Source organism: Anarhichas minor, unplaced genomic scaffold (assembly GCF_050575085.1).
Source record: "Anarhichas minor isolate MPS153535 unplaced genomic scaffold, ASM5057508v1 ptg000073l, whole genome shotgun sequence".
Lineage (NCBI taxonomy): Eukaryota > Metazoa > Chordata > Actinopteri > Perciformes > Anarhichadidae > Anarhichas > Anarhichas minor.
The window spans coordinates 3,146,998-3,166,075 of record NW_027466519.1 but is presented as its reverse complement, the minus strand read 5'-3'; the positions used below and the strand labels follow the sequence as shown (position 1 = coordinate 3,166,075).

The 19,078-nt window shown below is 41.3% G+C and overlaps 1 protein-coding gene across 2 annotated transcripts in view; it reads left to right on the top strand.

The window, feature by feature from the left end:
• Positions 1-388: 388 nt before the first annotated feature.
• vldlr (very low density lipoprotein receptor) overlaps positions 389-19,078 on the top strand; it is a 38,421-nt gene continuing 19,731 nt past the window's right edge. Inside the window, exons 1-5 of one of the 2 annotated variants that reach the window (XM_076079874.1) lie at positions 389-476; positions 7,090-7,209; positions 9,931-10,053; positions 16,020-16,142; positions 17,557-17,765. In XM_076079874.1, coding sequence (XP_075935989.1) covers positions 404-476; positions 7,090-7,209; positions 9,931-10,053; positions 16,020-16,142; positions 17,557-17,765 — 648 coding nt within the window. In that variant the 5' untranslated portion in view covers positions 389-403. The remainder of the gene's footprint in view (positions 477-7,089; positions 7,210-9,930; positions 10,054-16,019; positions 16,143-17,556; positions 17,766-19,078) is intronic. The other variant, XM_076079873.1, reaches the window with a different exon arrangement.

The window sequence follows — 19,078 nt, the reverse complement described above, 5'->3', positions numbered from 1 at the left end:
AGCTGTGACGGGCTCTGTGTAGCACCACTAACAAACCGGTTACCGGGGCCGCTCGTCAACGTCAATTTAAGGAAATGGGTTTCAGCTTGAGAGGAGTGACCGGGAGCTCGGACGGCCCCCACGGCGCGTGGTTGTAGAGCGAGATCAAAAGGCGCGTGGTGTGCGCGGCAGCCGTATCTCCGTTTCATTCTCACTGCCCCTCTTTGAGCACAGTCCTGTTCACAGTGCGTGCTGCTGATCGGTCGGGTTGCGTCTGCAGGAGCGGCGGTTCTCTTCTGCATGTGTGGTTTGCGCGTGAACTGACCGAATCAAAGACGAAAGCAGGCCAGCGCGAGCCAGCAAGAAAGAAAGAGAGGCAGCCCGCGAGCGCTCAGCTAGCAACCCGCACGTTACGCTGCGAGAAATGGTTACGTCCGCACCGGGGATCCTTCTGCTGCCGATGCTAATATGTCTCCAGCACTGCATTGACGTCCACGGTAAGTCTCGAGTCCTCGTATGTGTGTGTATTTGTGCGCTTATGCGTGCGTATTTGCGCGTGTGTGTTTGACAATCAAGGCGCTGGGAAACACGCACCATGTCTCCTGTGAGGTTGGCTAACATCACCCAGCGTGTACACCTGTCTTGGCTGCTCCTTGAAGGAATGACCGTGCTTGGCTACACCTTGGGCTAGGCAACCTTGCGCCAATTCCTTAGCAAAGAAACTCCCAAATAACGTCTTTTGGGGGCTAAAATGGGACCTGTTCTGCTTTGTGAGAGCTTACAATGTATTTCAAATAAATGTGTTCGTCTTTTAAATTAGTAATTTATTATGCTCGAGTTTTTTGCTCTGTCTCTGGAAATAAAATGAAATGAAAAGGGGGGATGGAGAGGCCCGTGTGGTTTGTGTCGCCTGCTGTATATCTGACGTTAGTGCTTGTCGCCACTCATCCATGCTCAATTAGCCCTGTGGTTAATTAATTTCACCCTGAAACAGACACGCAGCCCTTACGAATAAACCCATGCTTCTTCTGCCGTCTTAGCTTCTGTAGCATGTCCTGATTTCTCATTCACTTCCACTGTGGGATTGTCTACTGCCTTCACCACCCCCAGCGAGGCTGCTAATTTACAGTGGATTGATATGGCGCTATAAAACAGGGGTAGGTTGGAGCACCGCAGTCCCGGTAGTGTAGCGTCAGTTGGGGGCATGGAGGGCGAGGAGTTGCCGCGCGGCCATTTACTGGCCGCAGGTGATCCCAATGAGGGCTTAAAGAGGTTAAGTGACCAAGGTTAATTTAAGTATTGCCAGCTGGCTGTGATTGAAGAGCAGTTTGCAGCAGTGCTGCAGATATCAATTCATATCCGTTAACCACAAATAACAGAACATTAGTTTGATTAGTCAGTGAAATTATTAAAAAATATATTAGTTCCAGCTTTACAAATGTAAGTATTTTCTTTTAACTCTTTATTTTTATTTTTTTGATTTCTGATGACTAATAAACTATACTGATGAGTTGTTGGTGCAGCCCTTCAGAAATCCTCACATTTGAGAACCCGGAAGCAAAAAATGTTTATTGTTTTAGCTTGATTAAACAGTTTGAAATTGTTAATTATTTGCTTTGATTAATTGTTTCAGAACCAATTCACATCCTTAAACTTTACTCCTTATATTAAGTATCAGTCATGTCATTTTGCTGACTAACCCTGCTCCAGGACTGTTTATCGCATAGTAAAAAAAGACATGATTTGTATTTCCTGTACATATAAAAGATCTTTCTGGATATCTATATCTATCTCATGATTTTTAGTTAGCTTGCACTTGCCTATAATGTTTCCCCCTACCTTATGCCATAAATAGTGTCCAGTCTATTGAGTTTGGTAGTACTGTAGCAGATTTTATGAGCTGTTAAACTACTCAATGTGTGAGTTCTTGGAGATAGAATTGCAGGACTGTGATATGTAGTATGATGGTCCTTGCTCAGGCCTGATTGCTCACATTGTGGAGGTTCCTTTCTGGCCCCCAATACATGGGATCTGTACAAAACATTGGCACAGTTCTATTGCTGCAGTTAATAATAATTTCAGCAGTAGTTTGCAGGCAGGCTAAATTATGAAACAGCTCCGAGAGGCAGAGAGCTGTGTTGGGCTACTTGTGTCTTGCAGAGATTTCAGGCTTTTCAATTCCTACTGTAGAAAAAGTCACAGATGACACACAATCAAAACTGTAGTGCGTGTAATGTGAACACTCTCCTTGTAGCATACACCCACCTCCTTCTCCTTCTCCGCTCCAAACCAAACACACTCACACAGACCAAGATTGTTTGAGCCTATTTGAACAAGACGTAACACAAATTAGATAGCGGCAAGAGCAGCAGCAGCAGCAACGCTGGCCTGATTAAAATGGATGTATTTTTCCTCCACGGTTACTGTGATACGATGCGAGACCCAAATCCTCAGCTATATGAGGGGGGGGGGGGCTGGCTGTGTGGGGGTGCGCTTGGTTCTTGAAGTGGTGGAGAGAGGGGGGGGGAGGAGGAGTATACTGCAACCATTTCTGTTACTGGGGAAAACTGCATTACCATGACCTCCAGTGTGACAGCATTTCTATAGCGCACAATGATCTACTATTTTGGGAGATAGCCGGTTCATTGCAGCTCCACGCCTGTTGAATCTATGGGTTAAAACACACGGGGTACTAGCAGGGGAAATGGTATCTTTTGAAATGATCTGTGATTTATATATATTTTTTTATATCATTTACTTGTATGCAACAGTGAGTGTTCTAGGGTCAGTGTCGGCAAGAAGAGAATTTAATTTTGAGTCATAATGAGAAGATGTTTTAAGAAGTCCTAACATTGCGGGAACATTTTTTTTTATATTTCAACAAATGCCAGCATACATTTAGTGATTCTGATATTATTACTGTCTTGCTATCTGACCAAGTGCATAACCTGGAAAATGGACCCAAACATCCACCCATACACTACAAACCTGTTGTCTAAATATATTTTTAGATCACATTTTTGAGGTTTCAACTTTGCAAATGGTAGTCTGCAGCCACGGGAGAAATAGTGGTGGCTCTAGTTATGTGTTCGAACACATCATGAACTAATCTTGCAATAATGTATGCAAACCCACAACAAAAAAGACAGAAGGAATGCCGTTCATCATTCTTTTGCAAGACAAAGGGCTGAAAGCTTCCTCAGTCCTTATGTGGGATCAGTATGTACAGTTTGAAAGTTCAGCCAACAATTGAGTGTCACTGCAGGGAGAAGGAGAATACTGTTGTACAGGTTCACATGGCCTACTTCAAGTTACTATTGAAGTCTGTTATTTTGCTGATTGGCTCAAAGTGCAGGGTGTGCAGTTTTCCAGACAACATGGGTTTCTGTAGAGACGCTAAGATAGTAACTCCAGAGACTACACCCTTAAAGAAACACGGTAACCTATACAGTTCTTTACAGAATTGGGTTCTCGGTTACAGTGGCTTTGCATGTTGCACCTTGTTTATTATTAAGCAGTAATTTTAATATCAGTGAACCAGAACAGGTGCTAATTCAACAAGACTTGAGTGTGAAATGCATCCCCTTTTAGTGTAGTATTTCAGAATCCCTGAATATCTGTTCACTAAACTCTGCTGTTTTGTAATGATGACTCTGTTGCTTAAACCTCCAGAAATGTAAGTCAAAATGTTTCCATGTTTTGACATTTTTGATTAAACTAATTGTTAGTTTTAAAAGTCAAAGTATTGAAAGCTGGCATTCATTGTCAGATTTCTTGTGTACTGGCACTCAGAAACTATCAACGTTTAGATTGTATGTTATTTAGGAAACATCTTTCCTAAATGGCTGCTTGGTTTAGACATTTTTGAGAACTGGCTTTAGTTAAATGCCAAAAAGGTTTAGCACAGCTCTAATAGCTGTCGTTGTGAACTATAAAAACAAGGGTGAATATCGACTCAGCAAAATGAACTGCTAAAAAATTTACCGATATTCGTTTCATCTGAAAAAGCCTGCTTTACCCTTTACGATACCTCTGTAGTTCACACAGTGATTTGTTTTTGATCAGCACAGGTCTAAGCAGTCACTGGGCGCCTGAGGCTCTCTTTATATGATCATTATCGCTCCGTCAGCACTAAATGTGCGTCAGCAGGTCAAGCTGATGAGATGAGTCAGGACTTCTATGGTTGAAGTGAAATATTTCCCTTATGTAACAACTCATGAAGATGACTGGTTTGTTTGCTTCTGGCTTGTCTAATATGTGTAAGTTTGTGCTTTTTGCAGCACAACTGGTGTCGGTGGTCCTTTTCCTCAGTTTGTAGTTTGTTTCTGTCTTATTTGCATCATGTGGAGTTTGAATTGTGGCGTTAGGGAAATGTAGATTGCATCTGTGGATCTTTGAGCCGTTTCTGGCACCCTGGCAAACTTTTTCTCGAATTTACAAGATCTACCACATTTTTAAATTGGCCCAGTGTGTCTGGAGAAGTCTAGATCATCGGAAAACTACAACAAGTTGCTGGACGAGGCCCAGCTTACATTAACAGTGGGATACTCTGATCAAAAGCTTACAAAACTGTACTTCAGTTCAATTACTGTAACATTTTTGTTTGGCAATGCTTTTCAAACATTTCAGTGAAATCCCAGAGCACCTCTGAGCGCAACCCACTGCACGACTGGCAGAGAGCCTCTCAAAGCCCTTTATTTAGTTAGTGTTGTCTTTTTAGTTTTAAAAATAAAGGAAGTTTCTCGTTGTGCTTTGACTCATTTGTCTGTTTCCTCTTTACATGGAAAGGTCTTTGTCAGAATTCATTCACGAAACATCATAATGTAAACAGAGTTTAGAAGGAGTTGTTGTAGTTGGATGAATCTGTATTTTTTTTGGCTTAAGGGTAATCTTATCAGTAGCATATATCTGCTGACACACAGTTGTGCTGTATGGATGTTAGGACCAACTCGCTGGCCACAACGAAGGAGGGAGATGCACTTGGCAATGACTAACTGAAATGTATTAAAGTGAGGATAATTACAATGATCCAGTGGTTAATGCGAGGATATTGCATGTCGTCAGTGTAAAATGAAATGAGAAAAAAAAACTGAGAAAAGAATGAAGTAATAACATCTTCCACACAATCCTCAATTCTGTTTTAACTTGTTTGGCACTGTAGTTCCCTCTCTGCCCCAACGTTTTAGTCTTTGGTAATTGCTGACTGCTCTGTTTCATTGTTTTGCGGAACCCAGGCGCTTATATTGTTGCAATTTTACCCAAACCCTCATGTTGTGTATTGCAAATGTGTGTGTGTGTGTGTGTTTACACAAGGACTCAAAAACTTGAGCATTTAATTCTTATCTCTAAACTATTTATTTTTGGCTTTTTAACTTCTGCTCAGGATATAAATGAGCAGTTGGAAGATGGCTCTCTGCGCTCCAGGAATTTATGGTCAACTCTTCATATTTTATTTCCTGACATGTTGGAATAATGAACCAGCAGCTGTTGCAGCCAGTCAGCCATATTTAGCTGCAGCACTCCCTGCTATTGTTTATTTACTGGTCAGAGGGTCACATGGTGAGCAGGATGAACTTTCTTACTGAGGAAGGATTTCCTGACCTGTGGAGGTAATCGACAAGTTTGGTGTCTCATTTAGTCCGGATTTTAAAATGCTGGTAGGTATGCTGTGATACATAATGCTGTGATTGAAATGGTTAATGTGGATGAAAGGTCAGCACACTCCTCTGTAACATGACCGTGGTGTACAGCTGGTGTAGTCTTGGTTGAATGGAAGTCTGCAGGCTGTTGGCTCTATATCTACCTCCTTTGAAGTAAGTGGACTTGTACCAGCCAACAGTCCTAAACCCAAACATGGTCTCAGTATAGTGGTGTTTGTGAAGCTGAAACTACATTCTATGACTGGAGGTTCCAAAGTGGCTCCAGTCAGCAGAACCATACATTGTATAACTTGGGCACCATTTCATTAATGCAGGGCTTTAGTTGTGTGTTGCTGGCTCAGTTAAAGGCCCGAGGCGCCTCAGGTTCAAATCGAATCAAGAGAGAATGTTTCTCTCCCTAAAGGAACTGCTGACCCACTTAAAACTGTTTCCTTCATAACAGCGTTTCAGAGACTAAATGCATCTTTAAAAGCTTTTTCCATCCTGACTAACAATGTGTTTAGTACCTTTTGGCCCCCAAATCATTTTTGTGTCTCCTTGCATCTAAAAAGTTTTGACAGGCAACATGTGACTTCTTCAGTGGCACAGTGATTCAGCTGCATCTGCAAACTCTCCTGGGATGTTATCAGTGTGCTTCATTTACCCACCTGGACAGACACACAGTCCAGACTAACACGATTGTCGAGGTCAGACGGTGATATTTTAAGGCTGCACTACAAAAGCTACCTACTTTCTTGTTGAAGGGGAATTAAATCTTGTGACCATTTAGTTTCTACAGTAGTGTCGCGGATTTGTATTTACCAGACAATCGATTGGTGCTGTTACTGAGATCAGCAATGGCTGTTTTCTTTCTCCCTCCTTGAATATTGTTCATTCAGACAGTTGAACAGATGTTGGCCAGTAGACATTTTCAGGACACTGAGCTTTAGCTCTCCACTAAAATATGGATGTCACGTCATCTTCAGTTGCAAATGCAAACACGGGAGTGTTCAGACATCAGCAGTGTGTGTTTCTAAGTGCTCTAACACAATAGGAGGATGCTGGTTCTCCCCTGTGCATTGTTTATAAAGAGATGTTTCAGCCAGTATGATGTAAGTGGAGCTGGATGGAAGTTATTTCACCACAATTCTTGATTGTTAAGGTGGTTAACAGAGGTGTACTGTTGTAAAATTGTAAAGCATGTTTTGTCAGGAGACGTGAAGGACTTTGTGGAAATCGAACTCGTGGAGCTGCCTCAGTGATAATTGAGATCTGCTCCGAGTGCCAGCTGGTTATTTTAAAAGCAGTTTGTTTTGAGCTACTGCAGGGAATCTTTCCAGGACTAAACAAAAAGCGAATTACTCTAAACGAATAGTAAATGATGATTATGAATACATTTTGCACTATAATCACTTGAGTTTTCCTCATACCCCCCCCCCCCCCCTCTCTCTGTTTGCGTCTTCCTCTGCAGGTACGAGGACAGAATGCGAGGCCAGCCAGTTTCAGTGTGGGAACGGTCGCTGCATCCCGTCCGTCTGGCAGTGTGACGGAGACGAGGACTGCACCGATGGCAGTGATGAGAACTCCTGCGGTGAGATGCTAAACACGTGTTGCTCACACACGCGCCACCTGCTATGTTCCTACATTACCATGAACACACACTGTAGTATTAGTCAATGTTGTAATACTTGCTAAAACACTAAATGTGTACTAGTCCACAACTGAAAACAATCCCCATCAAATGCACTATTTACTCCCGTTTGATTTAAAAACTACAAAACAATTACAATGCTGAGCTGCAGTTTTGAAATCGGAGCCTCAAAGTGAAACTCTATAGGTATGTGAGCAGTTAGTCTTCAGTGGAACCACAAACAGGGGGACGTATTAAGAGGACTTACACATTTTTGGTTTTGTTAATTTCTTGGGAGTTTTTGACAATAATAAAAATTGAACACATCCTTTTTAATTATCGGTCATGCCTCTTTTTACTTATTTGCCTCTTAAAAAGTTGTGACAATTCATGAATGTTGGCATGTTACAGTTTTTGTGGCTCAGTTGCCCTTTCCATTGCTGCTGTGCTGTATGTGGGCTGGAAATCTATCGTATTAACACAGTTAATGTAGCCTTTGATGGAGTGTGGGCGAATTGATGACAATCCATCTTGGTTACCATTGAGCATGGTTTCCTGAGTGCCAAAGGGAACAATGTGTAAATTAAGTTGGAAATGGTGCCAGATTATGTTTTTACATCAGTAAGACTGATGCAAGGAGTCTTTTTTCTTTTTTCTCTTTTCTCCCTCTAGTTATTGGAGCACCACAGCATAGGGTCTTTAAGCCTCTTCTTACCACCAGCAGCAACAAAGGCCTTTATCTCCCGTTTTTAAACTGACTACAAACTCAAGAGTCTGTCATGGTATTTAATGTTCTGTTTATGACCACAGATAATGTAGTTGGAAGCATCTAGTGACTTGTATGCTCGTTATTTCTCACTGGTGTAATTGTACACGGTAGATTTCTCCTCCAAATGCATGTATATATCTGGCCACTAATGCTGGGACTTCAGGTTGCATTCTTGATGTTTGGTGGTTCATGCCTTTGCATAGTTTGACAAGCTGTTGAACTCGGCCATACTTTCAGTACCAAACTGTACATTTATGTAAGTCATCGTTTAGAAACATTAAAAAGTCTATACAGATGTCGGCTGACATTCAGTATGAGAACCCACCATGTTAGCTTGGCCCCATCAGGAGACTTCCCAGCATCCTTTGGGACAGAATGACCTGGTGGTGGGAAGGTAGCAGATAGAGCAGAGCTAAATGTGGATATGACAGAGTTGTGTGTCCAATAGATTTCAGATCTTTCTCCATTTTCTTTTGTCCCTCATCTATCTGGGTCATATGAGACTGGGAGGGAGGAAGAACAAGTGAAGGAAATGAGTGAGGATAAAGGAAGAAAGCAAGGGGTGGAGGGGGAGAAAAAACAGCTGATTGTACTGCAGGACTGAAGGAGGGGAAGACCCCCCTCTGATACAGGATTTCCTTCAGAAAATTAATGTAGTGTTTCCACAGCAGTTCCTGATGTTAATGAAGCCCAGCAAGCATGCCTGAAATTGGAGTAATTAGTGATGTTGAAACGAACATCTTATCTTACTAAATTTATCAAGACGTAAACGTGGAGGGTGGTGAGTTTGCAACAAAAGCCAATCAAATGACTGTAGTGATGGATTAAAACAGATCGTGGCCTTCTCTGCCCATAATCTGTTTCACCCAATCACACGCTCTCACAGCCACGGACATACTGCTGCGTTTGGATCTCAGTCTGCTATTCGCTCAGTGGGAGATCAGAGATGCTTTGACTTTCAACTGAGATGTGTGAAAGATAAGAATCCAAAATTAATTTACAAAAGAAGGTTGTTAATGAGGCCCGCTGCGACTTGCTGCTGTCGTGGTGCAAATTGGGAGTTGGTCGTTTCTTGGGTTCTGTTTGTATTCTGGTCAGAGACTGAGGGAAGGCCTCGAGGAGACACCAAAGCCCAGTGTGGAGGGGATTTGCTTGTGTTGTGGACAACTTTAAATCTCATGTTTGTCTTGATAAGCTGCAGGAGGTGGAGGGTTTGGTTGTTGGCCATTACGTTTGCAGCTCCATATATGCTGTTGCAGACCTATTTACTTACCTGTAGTTAATTTTGCGAGTTGGCTGAACAACAAAAACTGTCGGCCATCGATGTACAACAGGAAGCTCAATAGTTGAGCCTGATGGCCAACAGTAAAACAGAGTTGTCAGAATCTCCAATTTACTTTGAAGCTAACTTTAACGTTAGCGTAAGCTGCTTCAGTACCGTTATGTCCACAGTATGTTGATATAATGATGTTGAACAAGATATGAAAGCAGAAAAAAACAATTCCAATGCAAACATAATCTACTTTATGGTCAAGACTGAGTTTCTTTTTGTGACTTTATATGTTGCATGTGTTTTCAATGATCTTCCTCCTTTTTGATGGAAAATTCATACAGCAATCAAATCTCCAGAGGATAGTTTTGAATGCGTTTTGATTGCAAATGTGGAGCTTGGGCTCTCCTTAATCAGATTGCATCAGATTCTAAACTTGTGACCTTTCACCTGATGGAGGCTCTTGTTGGGTGTGTAGGCCAATTCATATTCATGAGGTGTGGCGAGTATGGCTTTGGTCTTTCCCCCTTCTCTTCCTATTATTCATGAGTTTGTTTCTTTGATGTGAGATGTTTTATTAAAGAACATGTCTGTCTCCTCTTCGCTGTTTTAATGAATCCATCTCTTTTCTCTCCCATTCCAGTTAGAAAGACTTGTGCAGAGGCGGACTTTGTGTGTCGCAACGGCCAATGTGTCCCGAAACGGTGGCACTGTGATGGGGAGCCAGACTGCGAGGATGGGTCCGACGAGAGCGTAGAAATCTGCCGTGAGTAGACGTTTCCTCTTCTGAAAGCCTCTCGTTTCATTACAGATTTTGTTCAGTTTATGATGGAAACCTGTTTACCACAGCAGTCTTCATTTATATATCATGCTTGAATATTTTTCCCATTACTAAATGTACATTATTGCTTTCCAAGACTAACTTAAGTTTTGCATTTATTTTCTACCTTTCTGGCAGTCTGAGTTTTATTTATTTCAGTACACTGTCCACTTGTTGGAGGCTTGCTTGAGACTTTTGCCAATATACTTAATCTTGGTTGAAGTCCTTATCCTTTATTAAATCCAGCCTTGAACTATAATGCTAAAACCAATTTTATTTTTATTTTTTTTATTTTTTCAAAATTGTATTTTGCAATAATTTTTCATACCTCATACAGTAGATGTGAACCGAAAGCAATGGCTTCCTGGAATATAAAAATGTAGGTATGCTTTTTGGTTGGGAAATGGTACAAATATGTCATCAGCAGCAGGTTGAATATATGGCTTTTCTTTTTGCTGATTTTAATGGTGGTGAATAAAAGTGTCTGCATATCTTTTGCCTCCATGCGGCTCAACATGGCGACGGCTGAGCCGGCGGCTCGCAGCTAATGGTGCAATCAGCAACAGTGGTGACGGAGCTAACCAGTGGGGCACGCTCGCATGATGCAGAGTTCATTCTCTGCTTAGGTAGACGTTACTCCACTATATCTCTACATGGTGATGCTCTGAATATCAAACTTAGCGCTTTTTGAAGGATAAGGCCGTCATTATTCTAAATTTTTCTTGTTTATTATAACTGTAGTTTGCAGGGAATAAGATCTATCAGGCTTTGGCTACACAGAGTACTTGTTTGTAGGATACATTCATTGTTTTGTGTTTTGGTAAGACTGTAAGAAAAATATGGAATATATTTATTATCCTCGAAACGAGTGCCTTATCTTTCAAAGGCATCAAACGTGTAAAAGCATTTAACTTCAATGCTATTGCTGCATCACACACTCCTGGATTTTAGGTATTTATACTATAATTTTATGCTATTTTATACTTCCGCTACATTTCATAGGGAAATATTGTACATTTTACACTAAATGCAGCTTTTAAACTCAGACATTTATCTGACACCTGTAGTTATTGGTTACTTACAGATTAAGATTTTACATCCAAAAACACATCGCCTTATACAAAGTGATGTATTGTTAATAGATCAAATCAGCCAAGCGTGTATAAAGTACAACTAGCACCTCATTGACCAGTTTGGCATCAGTGATGATAAAACACTAATGTACATAGGAATGTAAGGGTTTGAAAGTAGAGATGCTGCATAATGAGTACTTTTACTTTAAGCCTATTTTGCTGATATTAAATAGCTGCTGAACTGATGGCAGGACTTTTACTCTTTTATTTGGTAAATCTGAATTTCAGAACAGTTCTATGATTGACAGATGGCCTCCCGAGGGCTCTCGCATGGCAATGGTGGAGCTGCTATATTAATGCTCTGCATTTTGAAGTAAAGTTTTTGAATACTTCTTCCACAATTGAGATAATATACTCTAAACTTTTTTCCGCGAGGTCGAAAGCTGTGTAATGCATACGGCTGGTTACTCCTGGAGTTGGCTTAGCAAGCAGCGAAGTTTTACGATCTGAGTGCGTAGTACAGATTTCATGCGGCTTCTCACCGTAGCAGAAATTCAGAGAGCCACTTAAAAGTGGTCATGTTGGGTCTCCTGTGAGCTGCCCTGTCATATGTATACTGCAAGTGGTTTGAACGGAACTAAGGAGAGCTGCTGAGCTTTAAATGTTCTCGCTGTGATGTGAGGTACTTGCTGGGGTGCTTGTAGGAATCAGAGATGAGAGAAAGTGTTTACTGAAGTCGTCTTTAATGAGAATCTCTCGTCTGCGTTGTGAAGACAAATGGACTATGGCGTCTCCTTGGGTACAAAGACAAACATCAGAGGGAAAATGAAAGCGCTTCATAAAACGCATGTTGGATTCATATTCATGCCTCATGTTGTCTTCCTCAATGTTTAAAACACTTTTTAAGCATACTACAGGTACTGTAAGTAAATAATGAAGCTCATGATGAAACCAGTACCAGTGGAGGGTTGATGAGATGTGTTTTCTTTTTTATTGCATGCATCTTAGCAGTAGAAAAGACAAACTGCCAGCAGCTTTCTTTAAAAACTATTTCAGTAGTGTTTCTTTGTGGGTGCTAAAGCTTTACTGTGTGCCAGTTCAACATACAGCTGATTGAGTTGACGGCAATCAAACAAATGTTTGGAGTTTGAGCCAAAATGACTTCTTTGATTATTCTGTACAGAGTAGAAAAAAATCTAGCACACTGGAAGTACTCATAGTAGCTATAATGAATAGCTTTAGTGCAGCAGTCTTCATCAGGCATTTAATTTAACAAGTGACAGTGAGCACATACAAGGAGATCAACTGGTGACCATTGCTTATTTCCGCTTTGTGCTTTCGCTCAATCTCAACTCACTTTTGGCACCAGATCCATTTAAAAAAAGAAATCTGGGTCAAGTGAATGAATAGATTGCGGTGGATATTGACGGCATCTTGGCTATTTAAAAACGGCTTGTTTGTGTAGGATGATGACTGGTCTGCAGTGTCCTAACTCCTCCTCTTTAGTATTGGCTCAGCTAGCGTGAAATCTAAGATGCCTTTTCAGTTGGGAGAGAATGAGAACAAAGAATGCAAACAATTCTTGAGCCAGACATGGAATATGAAGTAGAACCTGAGAGTCATCCACACTTCATCTCAGTGTTTGTGAAGTGAAATTTGCTGGGGAGGCAGATATGTGTGCGTGTGACATGGTTGTACTCCAGCTGTTTTTCACAGAGCAGTCCTCTTTGGTTTTTGCTGCAGTGTGTCACCACAACAGGTTGAGTGCACAAACTTGAAAACAAAGCAAAAATAAATTCTTTACCTCCTGGCAGAAAAGAAAACTAGCTTTCTTTGAGTCGGGGCTAATCCCTCCTGCACCCTTGGATGACGATCTTTGCTGCCAAAATGAGAGCAGTGCAGTCTGGGGAGTTGTTTAAGAGTTACTCAAAGCTGTTGGCTGTGTATGGTTGCCAAGATCTACCCAGGTTTTAGTGTGAGAAAGACTAAATGAAATGGGTACTGTGCAAAATCAGTAGCTGGTGGATAAGCAATAGTGATTCTATTGTTCTATTAATCTACCAGATGATGGATCGTCCCATATTGGCTCAAAGCCTTGGGGAGGAATTTGTATTATCCTTGAAAACCTCTGATTTGCATCAGTCCTGCCTTCTGTCATCTTGATTTAAATGGTTGTTTTTCACTTTTTGAGCCTGTTGAACACTTTTGTATGATCCACCCTTTGTCAACAAGACCCAGCTGACCACCTGCTTGGAACCATCTGAATGATTAAAGTCCTCGGAGGCAAAGGATGACCTGATTGTTAAACCAAATTACTTTTGATAAAGCTTTTATTAGTTCAGCATGTGCGTGACGGTGCATGGCTTCACCAGCAGCATAAATGCAATAAGTGACCTTGTGATCTCCCAATACCACAGAGAGCAAGGTTTATGCACCAATTCACTACAAACAAGGCTGTCCGAGTTAGAATTTTGCATCCCTCTTGTAAATCCTTGTCAATGCAACGTAAAGGGTTTTACTGATTAACTGCTTTTGCACTTCATATTGCCGTTAAATGGCCATGAGATGTAGAACCTAAATAGTTCTCAAAATGCTTTTAATAGGTTATAATCTGAAGTTTAAATCAAATTCATCCCAGTTCAAACGGACGAACAATAATAGCCTTTATCAGCTTATTATGGCTTCTCCTGATAATCTTTTCCTCCAACTTTCCCCGAGTTTACCATTTTCCCTTTTGTTTCTGGGTTAATGTCATGCATGTACATTATTCTACAATAAGGAAGTTGCCTGCTGAGCACTTCAGAGAATGAATGTGCCATTTGACCTTTCCCTCTTTACAGGTGTTGACTTTCTGACATAAGTCTGTGCTTGTATAGATTAAATAATACAACCTGTGTTTGCACTTGGAAGTGTGGGTTAACTAAAGGTCATCACCAGCATTCCAGTTTGTAGTCTACTGTGTGTATTTTAAGAGGTTGTGTTAGGTTCCAGCCATAGCTGCAGTGGTGTACGTGCAGGTCAACCCAGCTACTATAGCTGTTATATCACCGTAGTGTTTGATCAGCTGTTGCACATGACTTGGCAGCTGGGAATGGAATCTAAAGTGTGTGTGTGTGTGTGCGTCTCCAGGCAGTTTGGAGGACTCGTGCCGTGGTCCTGTTCACGTCAGTTGTCTTGCATCAGTGTTGAATGAACAGAAGTGAGCCTCAGCTTCTGTTCACTTAGTCCTCGCTATAAATACAAGCAGGATGTCAGTCCTCCATGAACTCTAGTTTAAACCTGGGTTTTAGCTGACCATCTGTTTGTTTACAGTCTCGCACTGTTGCTGTCTGGTGAAATCTTTGTGAGAAAAAGCTACCAAAATACCAACCATGGTATTTAGTCTCAACAAATGTGAAGTCTCATTTTATTTTTTTCACTTATACTTTGATCATATATTCAATACATAAATCAGCAAACCTTTTCTGACTACCGAAACGTACTATTTCAATTTCTTGCTTTTATAGTTTGATGAAAAAAAATGCAACATCCGATACATGTGACCTTGATTTCATCAAGTAGCATGTATCTAGAATAGATCACATGACCAGTAAACTGGATTCAGAAATATGGCAGCCTATTGTTACCTGGCTGTTATCAACAAAACTACATCCTCGTAGTCAATAATACTGCTTTTCTATTCCCCTTCATGTGGCGCTCCATTGAGCCGCTCTTATCACGGTGCCGTCCGATGTTCTGTGGCTCGTTATCTCCCTCCACTGTGTACGATTGCCGGGATAAGAGGCAACCCGGGTCTGGAAGCTGAAACGTTATGGAAACCAGTGGGATGAATATGTATGCTCAGATAAAATGTTTGCTAATGATGCAAGAAGACCTCCAGGTGACTTGTACTAAACACGGATATTATGTCCCTTATCTGGACAGAAAATCCTTTTGACCTTTTTAATTAACAAACATACTATCTTTTTTTAATTTTAATACCATTTACTGGAGAGAGACATCGTTGTATAAATATGATTTTTCTCGACCTCATCTGTTGATGCTCCAGCAAACTGGATATGTAACAGCTTGCAGTTCTGGTTGTCTGAATATTGAGTTAACAGAAATGAGGACTTTATGTTCTCCATCACTTTCTGTGTGACGGGTAGCTCAACATCACCATTAATCTGCCAAAGGCTGCTTGTTGTTTCCAACTTTTTCCAAAAGTCACATATGCTGTGTCCTTGTTCTGTCTTATTTTTGGCACTGCTATCATGGGAGGAAATGCACTCGATGGGCAACAAGTAGAGCCACTGCAGCTGTGCGACGACTCCATATATGATGCTGCTTGAACATGTTGCTTCATTTTATTTATTTTAATAGCTCTGCATAAGCGTCACACATTTAACCTCTCCGGTATGATTCTTATTTAAACTGAACTATTTGATACAACTGCTGTCAGTTCCCTTTGGCCTAGAATCTATCTGTTAGAATATATGTTAGTATCTAGAAGTCATTTTGCACTATCTGATTGACACAATGAATTTTGTACTTTAAACTCTGCTTAGAATAAAGTATGAAGAAGCTTTTTGTACAGCCAGCCCAACAAGCCGTGTAGTGTCAGCTGAGAGATGTGTTTGAGCAGAGAGCTTGCTATATTCCACAAGCTCGTAGTGTTTTTAGTCTCATGAATAAACAAAATACACTCTCAAAATGTCAAGAAAATATTCGTCCACTTGTCCTACCCTAGTGGCCAGTTTTCTTTAGATCTGTATAACATGGCTTCTCTTAAATGCATTTCCTTTTGGTATGCACCCACTCGAACAATACATCCATTGTTTTGTGTTTTTGTCCGTGCAGACATGAGGACGTGTCGTGTGAACGAGTTTAGCTGCGGAGCGGGCTCCACTCAGTGTATCCCCGTCTTCTGGAAATGTGATGGAGAGAAGGACTGTGACAACGGAGAGGACGAGGTCAACTGTGGTAGGTGGACAAGCGCACATTAACATGGGACTAGAAGGCAAAGGCATGTGATGACCTACGATGCGGTCACATGACACTTTAGTGACCTTTAGTTGAAGCAGATTGCCTGAATATATCTTCAAACAATTGACCTGACTATTGGCACCATAGATAATGGGATGAGAGCTGCAAATAAATGCTAAATGCTAATCGGAGCAAAACAATGCCACATAATTATAGTTGCTGCATTTTGACAAAACTTTGAAATGTAACTGTCACTCTGACGCCTTTGTTCATAGGGCGAGGCCTCTGTATTAGAATGCAGAAACAGAAGTTATTCACTTAATGACTTTCAGATTAAATCATTCTGGATTTCAATTATAGCCTCTTTAAAGCTGCAGCTGTGCTGTTTACCCGTCTGTCTGATTCATATTGTCGAAGGAACAGACAACCTTTTGCACAGAAACGCATGCTTGAAGCAGTGCAATGACACTTTTTTTTCTTCCAGAGGTGATCCAAGTACTAAAGCACTGAAACCGTTTATGGATGTGTGAATCAATTACTTCTCATCCTCCAGCTGTTTATCCTAAACACTGTGCAGCATAAACACACTGACAGCCTTTTGCGCAGAGCACGGAGCTCTGCCTGGACGAACTGTAAACTAAAATAATTGGATGTGACAGCAGCCTGTAGCATGCTGGTAAATTGTCGACATCCAATTTCTCAGTAAGGCAGTCCGGCAACATTTTCCCAGCACCTCCCTCCAGATGAGAAATATATTAATTTCAAAAGAAGTAAAAATAGTTGATACACATAGAATTAAAAACAAACGGGACAATTTTACTTTGCAAATGTTTAGTTAATTAGTAATGATTAATGACAACATTGGATTGCCATTACTGCTGACGATGGAAGATGTTAATCGCTTCAATGAATAGGACGTTCCAGCTGTAACATGCCAATGTTGAGTTGGTACAAGGAGTTGTATCAGGACTGAAGCCAGTGCTGTAGATGGTGTTTGAGTCATCACTATAGATTTTAATACTACAGCAGTAGGAGATGCTGATTAGCATCTTCTCTGGCTGAAGACGCTAATTGGTGTAATCTACTGCGTAGTATGAGGAGACATTTAATTGCTGTCTCGTTTGTTTACATCAAATCTCTGTACCAGGATGTTTTACTGTAGTGCGCGTTTTTAGGCAGCGAAGTGCAAACGTGGCACCTCACAATTTTGAGTGAAAAGGCCTGGCTCGTAGTTGGTGTTCCCGGTCATACAAAAGGTTTTGGATGTGCAGAGCAGTCGGGTTCTCCCCCACCAAACTGGGAAAACCATTTATCGACCTGGTTTTGGGCATATTTATTTATTTTGGACTGAGCTCTTAACTCTCACACGGCACTCTCACATTCACTTCCTGTCCCCACAAACTGCCTCCAGGCAACATCACCTGTGCCCCGAACGAGTTCACATGCGCCAGCGGCCGCTGCATCTCCCGCAACTTTGTGTGTAACGGCGAGGACGACTGTGGCGACGGCTCCGACGAGGTGGCGTGCGCGCCGTCCTCCTGCGGTCCCAGTGAGTTCCAGTGTGGAAACTCATCGTGTATCCCGGCCAGCTGGGTGTGTGATGACGACGTTGACTGCCAGGTAAGAGGATGCGCCATAAAATGACAAACATACACACACACACTCTGGTCTACGACTTGTAAATCCATTTTTCCAAAGTTATTAAGGGACATTCTTTCATTATCAGAGCACAGTGACGGAAGAAGGAATTTCATTTACCTGTCCTGGATAATGCCCTTTTATTTCAGTCATGCAATTATTAATGGCAGCAGATTTGGACTGAGAAGCCTGATTGGATGGTTGATAATTATCACTGATGCACTAGAGTGGCATGACAAGAAGATGTGGGAGTGGATGTCTCCTCAGCCAGCCTAATTTCTTCGAGCAGGTCTTTTTCAGGGTCCATCTCTTCTAGTTAAGCCTGGACTCAAGACTTCTGCAAGAGCAATACGTTATCATGGGGATAGTGTTGCTGAAGGTTAAATTTAAGGTTTGGCTCCAACTGTCCTCACTCTGACCTTTATTAACCTGGGGTGACTAGTGTGGCAGAAGAGCAGCTGCATCTGGCACAATGTTCCCCCACTGGCAAGGTGCATGGATCAGGGAAAACAGTTTGACCGTCATCTCTGGTGACCTTCGTCTTACCAAAGCAAACGCATTGTTTTTATTTATGTGTGACAAAGCCTATTGCTCTGGCTATTGTCCTCTTCTTAGCAACGCTCTCTGAAAAAGAGCATAAACTACAACTCGACTGGTTGGCATGCAACCGTGAGGCGGTAATTCTAGTTTGAGTTTTATTTACAGCATTTTAAATCTATGTAAATAGAAAGCAATATGCAGAGACTAAAAGACCTTTAGTTGTACTTAAAGAATACAATGATTGTCAAAGATAATGGTATATACATTTTAAAATACAAAATCATACAGTTGAGTATAATGCATTTCCAAACGTGTCCTTTTTGAACTTACATTAGAAATATGTTAAGTTTCATATTTCATCGCTTTCTGGACTGTTGCCACATTATTATTTTGTGATATAATAATAATAATAATAATAATAATGTGGCAACACTCATTTTTAGAGTAGATTTTGCCTCACCATAATAAACTGTCCTGTATGCTATCCCTGGGCACACATACCGGTTCTGCAAGTGGAATTTTCATAACACCCTGTGTTTATTGACCTGCCTTACACACACACGCGCATTCATTGACTTTGACACTCCCATCACGTTTTCACACAAGCCAGAACAAGTTCCACTGAGTCTGCAGGTTGCCTGTTAATTGGCTGTGTGGTTATCACTGTGACGGCCTCGCAGGACAATGAGGAAGAAAAACTGACGCAAATGCTTGCGCGCACAAATATTTAGACCGCTGTGTTTTAATGTGACGGT